The 20,436-nt window shown below is 37.9% G+C and overlaps 1 protein-coding gene across 6 annotated transcripts in view; it reads left to right on the top strand.

The window, feature by feature from the left end:
- The window catches only part of KATNIP (katanin interacting protein), a 69,373-nt gene that overhangs the window by 1,324 nt on the left and 47,613 nt on the right, over positions 1-20,436 (top strand). For 4 of the 6 annotated variants that reach the window (XM_064461990.1, XM_064461988.1, XM_064461991.1 and 1 more), the window contains exons 3-11: positions 1,570-1,739; positions 5,985-6,067; positions 8,869-9,003; positions 11,651-11,912; positions 13,265-13,414; positions 15,530-15,693; positions 17,789-17,901; positions 18,361-18,472; positions 18,900-19,106. In XM_064461990.1, coding sequence (XP_064318060.1) covers positions 1,570-1,739; positions 5,985-6,067; positions 8,869-9,003; positions 11,651-11,912; positions 13,265-13,414; positions 15,530-15,693; positions 17,789-17,901; positions 18,361-18,472; positions 18,900-19,106 — 1,396 coding nt within the window. Of the gene's footprint in view, positions 1-1,569; positions 1,740-5,984; positions 6,068-8,868; positions 9,004-11,650; positions 11,913-13,264; positions 13,415-13,434; positions 15,069-15,529; positions 15,694-17,788; positions 17,902-18,360; positions 18,473-18,899; positions 19,107-20,436 lie in introns of those variants that run through there. The other 2 variants (XM_064461989.1, XM_064461994.1) reach the window with 2 other exon arrangements.

Raw genomic sequence — 20,436 nt, 5'->3', positions numbered from 1 at the left:
GTTCTAGATTCAGAAGTAATTGGCAGCTCACACTGTGTGAGGATGTTGCTATGAGGCAAGGTTTCTATATTGTCAGAAATACAGAAAATTCCAGCCAAATTTGCTAAAGTTAAATGTGCAAAGTCAGGTTCTGCTAAGGGCAATAAGGACATCTAGCCTGCTTTTGCAAACTTCAGTATCTTTCAGACAAGTTTAAAACATTTCTTTTAATCCTTGTTTGTATGAAGCTTCCTGTCATTTTACCCTAGACAGATGAATTTCTGAGGTTAATTCAGAAGGGTCTGCAAAACTTTATTGCTGGATTCCCTCCTTTACCACAAGCTGTAAGATTTTGTACTCAAATCCTATAATGAACAGAACTGTTTGGCGAAAAGACAAAAAAAACCAAACCTACAAAAGCCACAGCTGTGTTAGAACAACAAATATTTGTGAACACAAGTTTCTTTCATCTATATTCTCCTAAAGCAGTTTTAGAAAAGGATAAAGACAAACTAATTAATGATTGAAACAACTTGCATCCTTATTATCACAGCTCTAATTCTGAATTTTGGTGGAGACATATGCCACTGAGCTACAACATGACAAGCAGGTGGCAACTATACCTTTCAGAGGAGGCATCCTGGATATGTTCCTGTGTTGGACGTAACTGGCAGATTTGGATAGCGGGGGCTGCAGAGTACAGAGCCAGTCACAGCTGGTTTCTGCAGGATCCAAAACTAGCAGAAACAGGTCTTGTACCAAAACCTCAGCCAGTCAGAGCAGCCTGGGTGGATTTAGGAGAGTGGTGGCTGCAGGGGATGGGGTGCTTCTGCAGATGCATGCTGCCTAGAGGAGTGCTGGGGCCATGGCTGGGGACATGCTCCTGGAAGAAGGGGACTCGTCTCAGAACAGATACAGTCCTGTGGGGCTTTGGCCTGTGGATTGACCCACCCTGCAGAGGGAAACCAGGAAGCACCTTGCAGGGGCATGGCTCCAACCTCCTGGCTTGCATCGAAGGAATTAGGATGGAGTGAGTATAACTCATAGCAAAAGGAGGGAAAATTAGACTTGGAAGAGGGATGGTAGGTGTTTCACTGAAATTGAGCCTGGGGAAGGGCATTTTTTTTAATATTGTTTTAACCAGACTTTAATTTTCTGGCATCTCTAACTGCACTATTGACTGGGGGCTTACCCCCTCTAATTTCCAAACCAATAATATTTTTATTTTTCCTTGAGAAGAACGCAACCATTTTTAAGCTTTTTGAAATTTTAAGTAAAACTCTTAAAAGTTCTCAAGAAGAACGGTCAAGTGTACTAAATACCAAATGGAAAAAAATAATGTGAAATGGGAAAGAATATGGAAAAAATCTCAGAAGGGAGAGGCTTGGTCAAGCATCCTGTGTCACAGCATGTGCGTACTGATACAAACATTACAGAACAGGAACAGGTCCTGGGAGTGATATTCTGAAATTGGTATTTGAACTATGAACATATTTTTCAGCTTTGTGACATGTGTTTTTGTATTTATTGCTAATCTGATCATCTGTATTTTCACTGTGTAAGGATGAGTTATTATCCTTTCTACTTCAGGCTACTGGGACGTTTAAAAAGAAAGGATCCTGTACAAATCAAACTGGAGCAGTTAGAACAAGGATTTTCTCTGTACCTAAATGGAGCTAATTCAGAGTTGAGAAATTACTGCAGAAAAATCAGCTCACATAGCTACCTTAAAAATAAGACAAAGACCACCAGGACAAATGGTGAGTTACATGAGAGTTTTGCAGAGATTGCAGTCTAGAAATATTCTAAACATTTACTCATCAGAGTTGTAATTCAGTCAGGGACCTTACTGGGCAGGCTGTGATAAAGAGGGAGCAGCATTTGAGCTTGGTGGAATGAAATTCCATGGGACTCTTTCATCAGAGTACTTATGCTGGTTGTATGCACAGAATGGTCTCTGAAACACCCTAACAATTTCTTGGTTGATCCCTAACTAATTCCAAAGTTTAATTTCCTCACCTTTCCATTTGTTGAACAGTTATAACTAAAACTAGAAGATTATAAATGTATATAAATTGCCAGTGTAAAATAATTGTATACCTTTGGTATGTATACCATTCATAGACTTTAGGATCTGGTGGACTGATGGAGTTCTAAGATCTGGTCTGTTTATCCAAGCGTGGTGTCCTGTACGCAAATGACATTTGATGACATAGACTATAATCAAATTATATCCAGTAATAGCTGCATTAAGCTCATAGATTACATTTAAGCTATAATAGTAGTCTTAAAAAGACAGCTAATCTTCATTTAAATATTTGAAATAAAGAAAATCTACCGTTTTCTGCCAGTGATTAGCTGGCTTTATGTAAAAATATGTATTTTATTTCTAATTTAAGTCTATCTCTCATAGAGAGCAGTGTAGTGACAAGAATAGTTTTGCATGTGTGAAGGTATAAAGGGTGAGCTTACTGGCCTTCTAATCTATTTAGCATAATGAAAATAAGGTTGATTTCACTAAACCCCTGTGTAAAGCAGTTTATCAACCTTAGCAAGCATGAGGATAACAGACTACAACCTGTCTGTCTTAGAGTATATTCTTTTAATCTGTTGCTGTGTAGATAGTGTCTGCTTAAGCTTTATTTTCACTTAAAAATGAAGAAAGTTTAAAAAGTTACTTCATATGATAGTTTATTATGATTGTAAATTTATTAATCTCAACAATTCCAAACTAACTTTTCTTTCATTAACTGTTCTAAGCATGACTCTAAGCTTGATCTCTTTTTTTTCTTTGTTTTCCTGCTACAGTGGGTACATACTATTTGTTTTGAAGTTTAAGTGTGTTCAGGCTTAGCTGTCTGCTGTATAATTTGTTGCAGGTTATACGGGATGGTGATAGGGAATCAGCTAGTCACCTAGTTTCACCGTTCTATGTGAAAGTAAAAACTTCTGTGTAATGATGCAAAAAAATTCATGTTCTGGAAATTGGAAAAAAGAAGGAATTGTGTGCTCTGTCACACAGGATGATACACCTTTAGGTGGCTAAAGAGGGTCTAAAACAAGGCCTTTGACTTTTTGGTCCTAAAATTGCACAGGGGTATTGTGGCAGTAGCTGTAATAGAACCTGGTCAAGGGAAATTTCCTCTTCAAGTTTTGCTGTGCAGCTGGTATCTCTAAGCTTAACCAGAGTTGTTTATTTTTATGGCTACTTAATGCCATTTGATTCAGTTAAGGTAGAATACGTCAGCATGTCTTACAGACCCTTAATGACTTCAGTGGCAGTCTCTGTTCCTTTCCTCAACTCCATCAACTTAGAGACAGTAGCATTATCTCTGCATAAAAGAATGCTGTGTTTTGCTGTTCCTTAGCTATCCAATGTTGTTATTTTAAACACGTATAGCTACAGTGAAAGATATCGATTAAATCATCACCCTGTCATTTTTCTTCTTCCATTAGATTCTACCACTAGAGTCCAGAGTGGGAGTCATTGGTGACCTATGTAAACTTGTTGTCTGGGGTTAGTAGTGCTTTAGCAATTTTGTGGTCTGTTTCATTTCTAAGCATTTCTTCTCAAAGATTGAATATGATTTTACTTACAGAAATGATTTCTAGCACAGATACAGCACCAAATTTTCTTCCCTATCCATCTCTCATGAGAGTTATTGCATCATTTATTACTTCTAAAGCATCCATCTATAGGATTAGTCTTCACTGAAGAATTAGGAATGTTTGATACTTAATAACACAGAATGGGCACAAATCCCTCTTTCTGGTTCCTGAAAGTGTCATAATAAATCTATTTGTTCGGACTATTTTCTTTGTATGTGTTCCCTAGGAGTAATTCACGATAAACTTTTAATGCTTAAACTTGGTAAATGAATTAAAGTAAATCATGGGCTTATATGGTAGTGAAGCTGATCTCTAGGTATACTGTTGTTTTTTTTGGGTGTGTAACCCAGATGTAGTTTCACAACCATGTATGTGCTTCTGGTGAATGTCAGTGTGGTCACAAAGACGTGGCTTAAGAGTAGCATGGGGTCGCCTTTGATTATGACTAATATTTGGATGATGTACTACTCACTCCCTGGCTACTAGAATAGGCACTGTCAGCTCAGGTCTCCAAGGGAATGACACCAGTGGACCTATTTTGTGTACCAAAGCAGGTAGTGGTTGGTATTCACATCCCATCCATCCTGTGAGAAGGATGTTTTTGTTGTAAAGCAACATTTGTAGCACAGATGAGTAGCTCAGCTGCATCAACTTCTCCCTGAGATTTGAACTACTGTTCTTCCTGGTTTAGAGGGACCTGGTCACATGAATCCATCACAAAATACTCGAACAATTCTGAGAGCTCAGCAGTGGTAGCATGAGTCCTACCCCATCTTCTTTTCTTACTTAAATTGATAGCATATGTGAGTTGCCTTCTGGGCAGTTGCTTAGAAGAGGTGGATTGCTTAGGAAGTGAAAGATGCTTCCAATTCTGTCCCAAAGCAGTGACTGAATCAGACCATGCTTCTAGCGTTGTAATCTCAGGACAGTTCACCCTCAGTGCTGGAAGAGCCCCACAGTAATCAGCACCAATGCTCATGACCGCAATGTATTTCTAGAGTTACATAGGAGTAGCCTAGTCGAGTAGCAGGAGCTCTAGTTAGAAGGGTTGTTTTGCTAGACAAGATATTATATATCTTGTTTTCCCTTGGAGCAGTCCCTTCCTTTTCAACATTTGTGTAATCTTGTGGTGAACCAGATTGCACAAGTAACTACAATGAAAAGTAATCTTTCTTTTATGTTTTTCCTCAGTTAAAACTTGCCCTTATCAATTCTTTGGACAGTTCACTACACAGGTGTGTGTAGCATTGTCCAACCCAAAAAAGAAAATGTGGTATTGAGAGTTGTAATGAGCAACCTGGTCTAATTTTGAAGTAAGCCCTGCTTTGAGTGGAAAGCTGGAGTAGGTGACCTCCAGAGGTTCCTTCCAAACTAAATCTTCCTGTGATTCTATGACCTTTGTAGGACGACTGCTTCTTTTATTGGTAGTGCCAGTTTCTGCTGGCTTAGGGTGACCATTAAATTATGGCTTAAAGTAAAAAGGTTTTGCATCAGCTATTTTTCTCCACTGAGAAGAAGTGGAGGCTGTAAATCTGTCTTGGACATAGGAAATGAGATGCCTTTATTTAGGATGCTATTGAGAGTGCTGGTGATGTCCTTGATCCATTGAGGATGCTAATGTGACTGTAAGATATTTGCCTCTTTGTCTCAATCAAAGCATCTCAAAAATCCATTTTTTCCACTGTAAGCTGGGTGCATTTCTAGCACAGGAACCCTTAGTTCTGCTTAACCGTACTCAGAATTTTTGCAAAAGTTCTGGAACCAACTCTTCCTTGCCTTAGAAATGAAGGAAAATGATTTTGTCCTTCATTTATGACTTGTCCATGAAGAATCTTTTTCTGCACAGTATGTTAAATATCTAATACATTCTGTTTAATCTGCCAATACCTTATGTTTCCTGAGTTTGAGAGTAAATACACACAATTCCTTTGTAAACCCAGCATATCACCTGTTGTTCACCGGGACCCTGTCTGTCAGTGCCGGCCTTCAGTAGTATAGGTTCTGGGCTCAGTTGGCTTCCTAAGACAGCTTACTGTCTACCCAGCTAGGAGTTAGAATTATGTGCACCTCTATTCTAGAACGTATTTCTATACTTTCCTATCAATGAATGTAGGGTTTCGCTTGCCATTAAGCTAATGTATCTTTAAACAATTTATTCTCTTGAATATACATGATGATGACTGTCCCTGAACAGGTTCAAAACTCCTGCTACTAATACACAATTAGTCAGTATCTGAAGTGGAATGACTTTTCAGTTATTGATACTATTCAGATGTCAAAGACTTAATCTTCTGCTCTCATCTGGGAGAAAAAAAAACACAAACCAAGGTATATATTGTCAAATACCATATTACTATTTTCTGTTTTCTAATTCTTGTCTCTACATTCTGAAAAAGCAGCCCAGCTAGAAGAGAGTGAGTTGCGAGAGCACAGCACACAGACTGCACCAAGCAAAATACAACGCAGAGGCTGGCTTCAGGTAAGAAACAGTTTGGAAGAATGCATCTTTGAACTAAGTCTTAGATCATAAATAATTTTAGTGGAAATTGATTACAACTAGTAGATGGTGGGCAGTTGACTCTCATAGAATCTGAGTCTTGGTTTTGTCTGGATACTGAGTGATGAACAAATTAACAGAACAAATGTGAATTCCGAACAACTGAGATATGTCACCCAAATAATTACCCTACTTGATTAGCATTGCCCTGGCTGGCTGTGCTGGAGTGACTGGGGATCAGTGGTCCGTGTCACTGCAGACCAAGTGTTCACGTCATGCAGATTTCCTTTTCTTTCAGCAAATATTGCATATTCAAGTTTTAAGGCTGCTTTACTTTACCTATTACCCTTACTGCTTAGTTGAATTAATTTTCTCAGCTGCTGTTTCTCTCAGTAGATTACTGCTTACATACTGGCCTGTCAGAAATTGTTTGCTAAATCTGCCAAATGTGTGGCTAGTCATGACCTACATCATTCTAATCACAAGAGCCAAATGAAGGAGGTATCTCCTCTGACTGGATTGGAAAGTTATCCAAATACAGGTAGCTATACCAAAAACTAGCTACCGCTTGAGACTAGCTTAGAATGATACCTTAAGTCTTTGCTACCCTCCCATCCAATGGGATAAGAGTTATAGTATCATAATGAACAACTGGAATTATTTAGCTAAGGAAACATGCAACCACTGAGTAAGATGCAGGTTGTGCCAGACAGCAGTTTACTTTCTCAGTGGTTTTCCCTGTGAGTTTTCATTGATAGCTAGAGGACCTAGCAATTCACGTTCAAAACTCAAACTTAGTCTGTGCTAAGGTACGCCGAGGCAGGAATACAGACTTATTGAAAGGAGACATTCTATCAAAAGCCAAGTTGCCTTAGGATCTTCTCTCTGGGACATCTCTGCTCCTAGCACTTACAACATGGTAGAGGAGCGTATGAACACCAGATAACTAAGTTTAATATAATTGTGCAGACTTCTGGATCACATGCTACATTTCATGAAACAGTCCTCTTCCCATCATTCACTCATGAGACTTCCCCGTATGGAATATGTCTGCACAAGAGTTCAAAAGTGGGGAAGAAGTAACTTACAGATAACTTTATTCCCTGAGAGAGGTACTTCCTGCTTTCTCTTGTGTCATGTTTTGGAGCACTGAAATGCTGTTGTATAGAAAGATGAGTTTCTCAAATCTTCTACCCTCTTTAGCCATGCTGGAGTAACTGACAGTGTGCATACTTTACTTCATAATTAGGATGCAATCAAAACAAATTAATTTGAACCACTTTAGCAGTCATGTCTGACATTTACAAAGGCAAAGAAATCTTTGTGCTTGAATGCTTATGGCATAACTTTTCCCCCTCATTATATTATATGCAAGAGTAATACTCCTTCAAAAAATTGCAATAACTTCAGGTAGTCCTTTTCATACATAGATATTACAGAATTATTGTGGTTGAAAAGGAACTCTTGAAATCATTTAGTCCAATCCCCATGCTCAAGCAGGGTCAGCTAGAGGAGGTTGCCCAGGATGGTGTCCAGTCAGGTTTTGAATACTTTACAGATGAAGACTCCATAACCTCTCCAGGAAACCTATTCCAGTATTTGATCACCCTCACAGTAAACTTTCTTCTTCTGTTCAGATGGATTTTCATATTTGTTTGTTGTTTTTTTTTTTTTTAATTTGTGTTCATTGTCTATTGTCCTGTCAGTGAGCAGATACCTGTCAGGTATTTATACACATTGATGAGATCCCCCAGAGCCTTCTCCTCCCCAGGCTGAAGAGTCCCAGCTCTCTCAGCATCTTCAGCAGAGCACCGTAGCTTGTTGGCTCCTCAGTCCTATGTGCACTCCTAGATTGCTAGAGCCCTGCTGTGTTGTCTTTCCAGCAGATATCAGGTTTGTTATAGTACCCCGTGAGGACCTGGGTCTTTGAACTTGTGGATTCTTCCAGTTTTTTGAGGAGGCCTCATCTACTTCTTTCTGATCAGATACCCAGTCTGTAGCAGATACTCACTATAATAGCACCCATGCTGGTTTGCCTGCTAGTCTTGACTCGGAGCTCTTGACTGGCTTCCGACCTGTTTCTTGCAGAGCTCCATACATTCCAGCTCTCTCTCACATAAAGAATGACAATTCCTTCTCACCTTCTCAGCCTGTCTTTCTTAAAAAGCCTGTGTCTGTATCCATCCATTGCAGCACTCCAGTCTTGTGAGCTATCCCACCATGTATCTGTGATTCCAATGAGGTCATAGCCCTGTAACCAGGTATAAGCTTCTAACTCCTCCTGTTTGTTCCCCATGTGTTTGTTCCCCATTAGCATAGATGCATTTCAGAGAGGCACCCAAAGAGTGCCAATTCCCCAGAAGAGGCTTGAGAGCTTTTGCTATAAGGTTGTTCCACCAGCACTTTACGTGCCTGTACTTTAAGTGATTGCACTTAAAGCTGTTTTGTTGATTGCTGTGTCCCTGCTCCTATTGTTTTTTCACTCGCCTGGTGAGGTGAGGGGGTGAACCCCGATGGGCACTCGTTTTGATGCCAAACACATGATGTGGCTGGGCCTGGCCTACTCTGGGGATAGCAGCAGCAGGTGGGGAGTTTGACTAGTGTAGCTGAACCATAATGCAGGGGCCCAAAGGTGAGCTGAGAGAGGACAGAAACCTTTTCTGAAACAGAGGGGAGAAAGGTTGCTTGATCTAGATATTGTTATGTAAAATGTGATGATTGTTCTTTTTGTGCAGCTGATAGTACAAAAGATGCCTAATTTATCTGAATGCTTCTTTTAACAGAAAACTGTGGAGATTAAAACAGAAAGGGGGGCTAAACTCTGTATTAAACCTCCTCTTGAGTACTCTGAGGATTTTGAACCTTATGAAAGCTTGAGCATTGAGACAAATGGTGATGATCCCCTCCGTTACTCCCAGGTACAATTGACAATTGCCGTCTATTGTTCATGGTATTATCAATTGAAAAGTGAATGGGGCCATGTATCAGTCTTGACTAGAGCATGCAAAGTGATTCTTTCACTAGATGATTTCGCATTGATGTCATATGACATAAAGAAGGAAAAATAGAAAAGTAAAACTGCTTTAAAAATCTAATGTCAGTCAACAATGCTATAACATGTTAAGTCCTAATTTAAAGAAGTAGAATATTGTCTCTGTTGAATAGAACCAAGGTATTTCATGCAAGGAGATCCTTTCAGTTCAGTTAATGGTTGTCCACATGAACATCACTCTTGGCTATCAGGATAGAGAAAGCTTAAATAACAACTTATTCTGGGTTTAGGTTAGTTTTTGAATAATCATGCTAGAATTGTTGCATGTCATTGTTTTACCTTACAGAATGCAATGTTTTTAAAATATTGTAATCGATACAGTTACTTTTCATCAAGTGTTGTTATTGTATTGACTCTGTTGTTTGACAGTTCAGCCTTCCGTTTGGTTACTAGCTGCAGTTTGTTCTAGCATACTTCTCAAATGTCCTGTACTTGGAAAAAAAAAAAAAAGAAAAAATGAACAAAAATTTATGAATGTTTTTCTGCCTAACCAATTATTGACATCAATAAAGCTTTTTTGGGTAGTGGAGTAGCATCTATGTATGAAACTATCTACAGATTTTACCATTGACATCAGACAAACTTCCCAGGCATATTTTCCTAGCTTGCACCTTTCTACCTTTCCTATATTGCTTTTGAGCTTATGATTTTTTTTTCTTCTCTGCAAACCAGTAACTTGTTTACAGTGACGTATATTTATAATGATTTATGTGTAAATAGTAAGCTAATAATTTTAAACCAAAACCCCACTTTTATATGTATTCCAGATGGAAATAGTTTTGGTTTTCCTGTAGCTATAATGTGTTTTCTTGAATGTCTTGTTACCATGCAGATGTCATGAGGTTTCCAACTGAAAGAAAGCCTGTACAATCCCCTGTCAAATACTAGAAATATTAGTCTTGACTGTCATAAAGACATGCTCAATATCAAGCTTCAGGTTGCTTATATACCCTCTTTTAAACCTGAATTTGCTTGTTCTTTGTAATATGTTTCTGTCAACATGGATTTCCTAACAAGTGTAATCTGTAGCAGAAGAGCAGCTTGAAGCTTTCATTGCAAACTAAACATGCACTGTCGCAGTTCATTTGTACCTAAGATAGCTTCAGGTTTTCATTTTACTCATACAGTTTGCTTACCTATACTTATCTCAAAACTCTGATACCAACAAAGTAGGGAAAAATGCATTTAAGATATGCAAGGTCTTTTCCTTTCACATTCATAAAAACAAAACACTCTTCAGCATCATCTGTGCTGTTTGTGGCATATGCTGAGAGAGGCAGGGCTGTTTTTTCAACAGTAAATTTTAAAATAGATTAATTTTTGTGTAACATACTGTTCCAGAGTGCCCAATTAAAAAAAAAGTGTGCAAGCTGGAAGCTTAGTCCATTAGACCACAAGTCTTTTCTACTGTTTTTTGAAGTACAGATGTGTACAAGACAGGACTATTATCGTCTGTCCGATTTGCTTATAAAGAAGTTGCTATTGTATTAGCTTTGTAGGCTTGTGAAGGCATTTGGAAAATCTGGATTGCAACTAGTCTTCAAGTGGCAAACCAAAAGATAGGGTAATCTAACTGTGTGAGATGGAAAAATATGTGCCCTTGCCCTTTCCATTACTTACCTCCTGTTTGTAACTTATTTCTAAAACTTGGTTTTGCACATAAAAATTCCTTGGCCTACAGAATTTTCCTGCAAGGATTCTGATGAGAAGGAACAAAGGAGTTATAGGATGATTTTATTTTACAACTTCTCATCAGAGGAGAGAAGACACAACATAGGAATGGGAATGTTTTTAGTTGCATAGTGGCTCTGAGATCATGTAGTTTTCTTTCTCATGGGGAGGAAGAGGCAGCCACATTTGTTGTCCAAAAAGCAGATTTGTTGCCCTGTGTGCAATGAGTCAATCACACACTCAGGAGAGACATTACTTATTTATTTTAGGGTTGTGCAAGCCTGGGTGCTTGGTGGTTTTCCACAAATCAAGCACACCGAAGCTAGCTCCTTTGTTATATTTATACAACATATTATATTTATACAACATATAAATTATAATCTCTGAAGGTTGTGTAATGGCATTAATTCACTCCTCTTGGCTCTGCTTCAGATCCTTCTGCACACTCCTTCCTGTCTTGGGGGTCCTTGGTGGTCTTTACAGATGAAGTACCCTAACACTTTTTGTCCATCTATGGTTGTGTGACACCTAAGGACAATTAAAGGCTATTTTCTCTCACCAGCTCTCCTTTATTTTCTTCCAAAAGGAGTGTTTGTCCTTGATTAAATGGATAGCACTGATGGCCAAGATACCCTGTTTCTAAGCTTAGGTTAAATATTAAATATTAAAACATCAAACAGTAACAAACATAAACAATGCTTGATCAAAAAGGAGTCTAGATTCATGCTAATTAAACATAGACAGTGCCTATTCTTTCCAAGGGGAGGTTGCTTTCTTACACATTGGTTTATTTTAAAATACATGCTTAAGCTTTTATGACAAATCTGTTTGAATTGTACTAGAAATTGAGAAGAAGCTTACAACTTGGCATAGAAGAGAAAAGGATGGAAGAAGATTCTCTTAGTGATGGTTATGACTCTGTTGAAGAAGATGTGTGTTCAGAACTGTCTCCCACTGACGAAACAATTACAAGCTTTGGAGGCCTTCAGTTGCATAGCAGTGGATCACTGCAGAAAGAAGCATCTGAACATCAGGATGCTGGGAGATGCTCTAGCCTTGATTCTGGTGCCCTTAATGTGTTGGAATTCAACCAGGATCAAAGTAGTAAGTCTCTGTGTATTATGCACTACTACAGTACTGTAATAATTCTTTGAGAACATTATTTTTAAGGGAATCACCGCTAGTACATCGTTAATGTTTACTCTGTGCTCTCTTGCTCGTCAGCAAACCTGTTGTTTTAATCTCCCGATTTGGGAGAGTTACATCCTCTTACTACTACGTTGAGAAACTTTTTGCAAAGACAAAACCCATTTGCATTGCTGGGCTTAGACATTTGAAATAAGATTGTCTCAGACTGTCTATGAGATTTCTCAAGAGATTATTATTTTTTTAATATATTTTTTGCAGTAATCCAGGCAGTCAAATATTCCCAGTCTCAGCTTCCCCCATTTCACATCCTGGGTGCTGGATACCAGTCATCATAGCATGTGCTATTCATCCCTGATGAAAGATGTATTAATTTGAGAAAACAAATTATCTGGCTATGAACTGCGTCTTTTTGTCAGGTCTTCTCCTTTGGAGACCTCGCTGTCCACACCCAAACCAGTCTCTAGTTCTCAAAGGTGTTTAGCTTGTTAAAGGTAGAGAGTGCAAGCAGAAAACAGACCATAACCTACATTCACTCCTTCTCAAAATTCCTTCCCCACTCACTTCAGGTACATTCATTGGTTTTGGTTTTTTAGTTTGGGGTAGGTGGGTTTTTTTTGTGTGCTGTTTTTATCCATAGTTAATTCCTTAAGAGGGACAATCTTTGAATGAATTGAGTAAAGGAGTGTTCCTCTCATTGTAGAGGTGAGTGGAGTGTGAATGGGGAGAGGTGGCAGAAGAAGAGATAGGAACAAGGGATGGAGCAGCAGTGAGAACAAGCTCTTCGGGAGAGTATGTGATTTTTTTTTTTCCAGAGAGGAGTTTCAAAGCTGTGTTGCAAATGATGGAGGCATTAATAATTCTCAAATTAAAAAGTAAAGAAGTACCCTTATGAACTACACTAGGCAACCTGCTCCCCCTTGGAAACTTCTGAATAAGACAACATTTTAGTCTGTATTTAAGAATGTATTTTGGTATAACTATGTTAAGAAATTACTCAATTTCTTTTCTATTTTTGCTTTTCTTGACAGTAATGCAGGTAAATATCTGGTACAAATGAGATATATTGGTACCTTACAATGATACATTTTATTTTGTTTCACAAAGTCAGTACAAGCCACGCATATGTACTTCTGCATCAATAGAACAGTATCAGTGAAAGGGAGGGAGGATGGAGGTTATAACTTTTAACTATGCCAGCACAATTAAAGTGGGAAAATTTTAGCAGTTTTGATCCAAAAAGTTTTCCCTGCTAGCTCTTCCTGAATATCTCTGAAGTTGATTATTTCTATTCCCTTATTATCTTGCAGAAGTGAAGCCACTACGAGTTCTTTCAGCAAAGAGAAAAGATAATGCTGAAGTGTACATTCCTGTCAGACCAGTCGTGGTAAAAAATAAAATCACTCGGCCCCTCTCTGCTGAGTTCTTGCAGCAGGAAAGACATGAAAGAATTTCTTCTAGTAAGAAATAAGAGTATATAATGTCAATAAGGAGAGCTTTCATGCTTTTTGCCCCTCTGTCTTACATGTAATTTCAGCACACATCTGTCATGATTTTTCTTAGCTGTTGTCCTATTCTTACTTTTGTGGGTATTTTGTTGTTATTTTTACCACCTCAAGTATTTTGACTTAAGCAAAATTGTGAGAAACTCCAGAGCCTGTATACTTAGAATACTTTAGTCTTCTGCTACATCTTTACTACCTTCCTTCTCTTTTTGCTTCCACAGCATAAGACTTTTTCCTCTCCTTTTCAGTCCTTGTGCTTGCTCTGTTTCCCACTTTCCTTGTGGAGATCTGTTTCCTGTGGTATTAACATAAGCGTGTCTTCTCAAAATCAGGAATTGACACTTTGGTGGAAGATTTTAACGCAATGTATTTATAGCAATAAAGGCATAGTTTTCCATGGCACAGCAAAACTAGCTCTGTTGCTGCTTGGGACTGTGCTTGAATTACACCTTGAATGCTGCAGATCAGTCTCCAGTGCTGGGTAGGTATGCTGGTATCTAGTACCATACTGGAAAATGTTTCTCCTGGACTGGAGAATGCCATTTTGAAAGCCCTGCTGCTTGTTCTAGAAATCTGCTGCTAAGGTGTGGTCTTTACCTTGGGGGGGGATGGGGGGGTGGAAACAACAACCCACAAAACAAAAAAAAAAAAGCCAAACCCCACACCAAACAAACAAAAAAACCCCAACAACCAAACCCCAAATGTGTAGCAGCTGAAATCATAGCTGCAGTTGTTATTTCAACACGGTCCTTAGTTGAAGAAGTCTGATGAATTTGAGTTTTGAAAGGTGACCATACTCTTATGGTTGAGACACTCTTTTCAAAAAATCAGATTCCGGGTGTGTCCCAAGAAAGCAATAAAGGTAATGGCTTGAAAAGTCAAAATATTAGTTTCTTAACTGACAGAACACCAAATTGAGGAAAAGCAGCTAATTCTTTTTGGCTTCAGAATAAATCTTCTTTGTAGCTTCTGAGACCCTCACCCACCATCTGTCTGAGCAGATGCTTGCTTTGACCATTTTCCAAAGATGTCTGTAGCATTTTCTCAGGTTGTAGTAGTGCTCGTTAGAGCTGTTTCTGTCCACTATCACTTTAAATCCTTAAAATAATTTCATTTCACAGGGATGGTATAGTATAGAAAAATAAAAATTATTTTATTCCGTCCCTGTGTTTGCAGAGATGACTAATGCCTGTTGAAAGTTTTTATGACTGAAAGTGGCTTAGGGCTTAGAGTGTGAATGCACACAAATCTCAATTCAGTTTTAACTTCCTGTCTTTTCAAGGTAGACTTCACATCACTAGGATCCACTGCCATTTTACTCTCCTGCTTAGTAAACCTCACTGCAGCATCATAAGCATACTTGCATATCAGCCTGTTCTTCAATATTTTTGCTTGATGTCTGTACAACTTCAGTCTCTTTTCTTCCCTTGACTTTTGAAGTCCTTGAGTATAACCACTGTGTTCTTTTTTAGTCCAATCTCAGATCCTCTACTAAATTTTATTTCCTTTCTTTTAAACCTATTTATAGGCTGTGACGTTTCTATTTCTCCAAGATGTTTGGGAAGATTGGGATGCATATGGACATTTTGATGACTACTTAAGTGATAAGGTCATTTATTTTGTCTTGCAGATAGCAACCCCTGATTCCCCTTGTTTTGTTAGAAGACTCTGGGGCTTCCTCCAAAATAGCTGAACACCCCAGTTACACTGAAAAATTCTGGTGTGCTGAAATTACATATACTTCTTTTTTTGATTAGCTGTTACAATGCATTTCCATTAAATACCTGAATAAAGCAAGTACAAAAAACCTTAAAGCATTAAAATTATGTTTCTCATTTGTCAGTTTTCCTCCTCTTAAGATACTGTTTCAGCTGTTGTCTAAAGTAAACATGACCTGAAATCTGAATATAAAAACAAATTGGAGAAATTCAGCCTCGCTTGGGATGGTTGCAGACTGCTGGCAAAGCCCTGTGTCAGTAACTGAACTGAATGTTTCAAATCTACATTGTTGCAAAGTTCCATACTTATATGTCCAGACAAATGAATATTCCTTCCTTCTTTTGGTGGCAGGACCACTAAGTCGCCCAGAAAGACCGCTTTCAGCAACTCGAAAGAATGTCTGTGAAAAGGATCCTGATCTCTCAGTTTCAGCTGTGGTTAAAGCAATGCAAATTGAAAATGAAGTCTTGCAGCGAGATCTGCAAAGGCAGACAGTTTTCACAAGCCCTCAGAAGGTATGGCAAAATAGAGAAAAGGGCTGTTTGATCAAGTAGCAAAACCCCCCTGAATTACAATCTCTTACACATTAAGATTATGTATGAATGAATGGTGGTGCCTCTTAAGTGTAATTGAATTTGTATTATTCTTCCACAGGGTGGTTTTCTTTAATCTGCTTCCTCAGGATAACATCCCACAGTGCTCTCTTGATTTTAGGGATCACTGAGCAACTGATAGACCGGTGACATGATATATCTATACAGTCAAATGCACAGCTGCAGGCCCAGTTGAGCCATTTTCATTCTGGAAGCTTCTTAAACAAGAAAACGTGTGATTTCCATACCAATAAATTGTGCCTTCCTAGTAGACTCAGTAATATGGGCACTGTTCCCTGTTAATACCTGCTCTGATTTAGGAGCAGAGCTGTCATGTATGCTGCTGGCTCTTAGTGAGGAGGAGCTAGTATGGGTTTTCTGCACCAATGTGTGTACATCTCTTATCACCAACAACCATGTTTAAAAGCAATTAAAACGTCTTATAAACAAGGACATCAACAAAAATTCATTCCCTTCTGATTCAGGTCAGACCATTATTTGTTGTTAAGTTAAAGAATAAGGTTTGTTTTAACAATCCTACCTAAACTTAGAGCATAACCCGTAATTCAGTTCTCCTAACAGAAAGAAAGTACCTAAAGAAATCTGAGCATAAACTGACATTTACAAAATTATCTGCTATGGACAGTGTTCATGGATTCAAAGTCTGCTTCCAGTTTAGTGTTTAGGAGACTCACCTTTATAGGAAGGAAAAGAGATATGCCTAGACATTCTTGGAGTTACTAATTTGAATTCTGGGAGTTTCCAAGACAGCTGACTATGTTAACCTAACTTATGCTCCCTGAAGTTGTGAGTTGATACTATGATGACCCACTGTCATTGCTGAGCCATTATTAGGTTTCTGGGGAGTTTTGGTTAGTAGTAAAGGTTAAAATGTTCTTTTACTACAAGTAAGTATTTTACATATGATTTCACCATCTAGGTCACCTTTTAATCTTATTCCTCTTGGTTTTGAGATATTTATAGCTTTGTGATTGAGAGAATAACTTCCACTGAATATTCTCACATAATGCATCTTCCTGCTAACATTAGGACTAATTTTAATATTGTTGTGCTTAAATGAAAAATAATGAAATAATACTTAAAATAGATGTAATTTTACCCTGGCACTTGAGGTGGAGTTTCAAAAATCTGCTGTGAGTTCTCAGTCTTAAAGCTAACCTAAATGATCTTCCAAAAGTAATTTAATTTTGCTTACAGAATTAAGGGATTGTGGAACTTGGCATTTGGTATTTAAATTTATAACAATGCAGAATTTTTAATATTAAAAAAGTAATTAGCTTCTAAGCATTCTAAAGTTCTCTTACTCTTCAAAAATTATAGAAATGGAGGTGACCTAAGAACAGAAGGACTGCCATTCCTCATCTGACTAGTTGTTCACTATGCTGAGTATTCGGTCTCTGACAGAAGCTACCAATAAATTTTTAGGAAAAGTAACAAAGGGCGCAGGATATACTTACAAGGTGGAGTACAGGCAGAGGAAGAGCCCATAGCATTGTAAGAACTGTAGGACTTTTCCTGTGTTTTCTCTTAGATAGTGACTACTGATAGTTCTATATTTAAAAAAAAAAATCAAGATTTTATTCTAATAAAACTGAGCTTGTTTTTTGTTTAAAAGTCTTTACAATCCTTTTTTGGAGAAGGAGAAAGTCTGAGCAGACCTGTGCCACAGCTTTGCCCAGCTCTGAGTCCTACCAAATATATACAATGATTTCAGACAGATACATATATGTATTTTTAATACTCTTCAGAGAATGCTCTTATGTTACTTTTCTTCTGCATAGAAGATCAAGCTCCAAGCTCAGCTCTTTCATTGCAAATCAAGACCAAATCTGTTAAATGTGCTTTAACTCGGTGTAGAATTACAGATCAGCCAAGATTAGCTGAGACCAGAGCTGGGCACAAACTGTTATTTATTCTGGTGATGCAGACTGATACTATACTCATTGGTATGTAGAGAACAATGTGAATGAAACATGTTCATCTGTTTCTCACTTAGAAGAAATTTTCTGTTTCATCTGCTGTTTCTCCAATGGTTGAACCTCCAGAAAAAAGCCAGGCAAGGACTGCAGTCACAAAAGCTGTTGAGAGAATGTGTCCTTTTGGAAGCAGGTGTGTATGTATTTCCTTTAAGGCTAGCTTCCTATTTTGAATAGATATTTTTCAGTATAGCACTGCGTGTAGTGCAGTACCACTACACCTGATAATCTTTAGATAGCTGAGTCTTCATGCAAGTAGTAGCAAATCAGGGAGAAGGTTCCAGCCTTGAGCCAGTCTCTGTGGATCAGGGAACTGCAAACATCTCCCTCTGTTTGTCTCTATTACCTACGTATTACTTTCTCAGGCTGCCTCAGAACCAGCTGAGAACTGGAGCCCAGACTTTTAACCAAACTCTGTGTATCTAAGGTGGGATGTTGTAACAGTTGTCATTCAGCATGAGGGTACATGGGATTCCTCCGTGGGGTGTGTGGGTTCATCCTATCATCTCTTCACCTTCACACAAACAATACTACTTCTTAAAAATATAGGAATTATGAGAAAGTAACACATAAAACAATATGTGTTTTTCAGACAACAGAAGAAACTTCTGAAAGTCCTTTCGGAGCCTGAGAGCCATTCTGCTTGTGATAATGACATATTCCTATCTGATGATAAATCTGAAGTAGATTCTACGTTGAGAGAGGTTTGTGTATATACGCACTATAACTGATGCTTCCCATATTACTAAAATAAAAGTACATTGAATGATCTGTATTCTACCGATTCTGCCCCACGTCAACTAATAAACCTATGGCAGGGTAAGAGAAGAGAATTTATCACTGTTCCTTTGTTCATCAGAATGACAAAGTAATCGGACAAAGAACAGAGAGCTTTCTCCTTAGGCTGTGTAAGAGGGTGATAAGTTCTCTTCTCTTGCCCTGCCATAGATTTACTAGTAGATGTGGGGCATAATTAGTGGAACCCAGAATGACTGACTGTCATCCAGATAGCCTTGAGTTTGCAAACTTTTTGCTTTTGACTCATCAGTATTGTAGTCTTAATAGTCTCTATTTTGTTCCACATTTTATTGTTTTGTCACTTATTTTATACCATATTTCATTTTGGTCCAGGTGACAACCAGTGTGGAAATACATGATGCCATTTATGTGACTATGGAACTACTTTCTAACTGGGGAAATCCAGTAAATGTGGGCCTGAGAGAGGTGGAATTCTTTGATTTATACAATGAAAAGATATTTGTGTCTCCTCATGATGTGGACATTCGAAATGCTGACAACCCAGGGGATTTGTGCTGCTTGGTCAATAAGAACTTAAAGGTAAGACAGCTTAGTCCTGGCTGTGAAAATTTCCCATTATAGTATTTCTTTAATATTCTGTCCCCAGATTTTTTGTTTAGAAACATGATTGCATTTTGAACCTGACTTGCATAACAACTATCTGATAATTTAAAAAAATACAAATATTGCTTATTATTAACAAATCCAGTTTTCCTGTCCAAGATGTTGGTATTCAGTCATAATTCTGTTTTAGAACAGATTTTGATTAATTTGCCTGATTTAACTGAGCAACTGGGAGGCGGCAGATTTAATTCTGCCTCCTTATATATTAACTCTGTGGTATTGGATGAAAGAACACATTCAGTTTTTAAAGTATTGTAATATAATCGTAGTATTTGTAGAACAAGTTCACAAAACTTTAAGGACAAGGAATTTCACATTTTTACAGTTGTCTGCTGATAAACTTAAGTAATTCTTGTGATCTGAAGGTATAGGAGCTTCACTGCTAACTTCTTCCAGATGTTTAATACGAATTTAAGTAAAATTAAAAGGAAAAATGCTTATTTTCTCTTATCCCCTTGTTATCCTTTTACCTAGGGAAAACTCATGGAAGAATAAGAATGCATAGGTAGGTAGTTTTGAACGAAAGATTAAGAAAAATGTGTGGCATGGTAAAAATATTTCATGGATCTTCTGTGGGCTAGTATGATGAGACCTTAGGTGGTTACATACTAAAGACAATGGACAGAAGACAATAACTGACATGAAATTCTGGTGCTACTGAGGAGATTAACAAATGTCCATAGCCCTTCATACAGCCATAATTCCATTTGCGCTGCACATTCACTGTGTGTCCTTTGTCTCCATGGGCCTTCAGAGTTAGGATTCTAGTAAAAATTAGTATAATTTTAGTTGATGAGGATACTAAATGACTTAGTCTTTTAAAAAGTATAAATTCTAACTCACTTCCTGCTAGGGCTATTTTTCTGCTTGCAGGGTGAATGAGAATAGAAAGGACAAATATGCAGTATTTTGAAATTTAATTAAAACTCAGTATGGAGTATTATTTCCAGGCAAATATTTTCACTTGAAACATCTTTCTTACTGTCTCCTGAAAATCATAGTTTGGGTGTCAAAAATACCCATACTTCTTTATAGGCCATGCTCTCAGGCAGATGGTGTTTGGTAGTAGTAGTACTGACTCCCAGACTTTCTAGATAATTATAAATTATGTAATGATAAATTCATTAATCCAATATAAACCTGTTTTCTAGCATTTCTCATATATTTATATATCCTGTTATTCTTAAGTAATGACATTTTGTTTCATTGATTAATATATTCCTATGATTTGTGACACTGTAATCTT

The sequence above is a fragment of the Phalacrocorax carbo genome, chromosome 10 (assembly GCF_963921805.1).
Source record: "Phalacrocorax carbo chromosome 10, bPhaCar2.1, whole genome shotgun sequence".
Taxonomy (NCBI): domain Eukaryota; kingdom Metazoa; phylum Chordata; class Aves; order Suliformes; family Phalacrocoracidae; genus Phalacrocorax; species Phalacrocorax carbo.
This window is presented reverse-complemented; position numbering and strand designations above follow the sequence as displayed.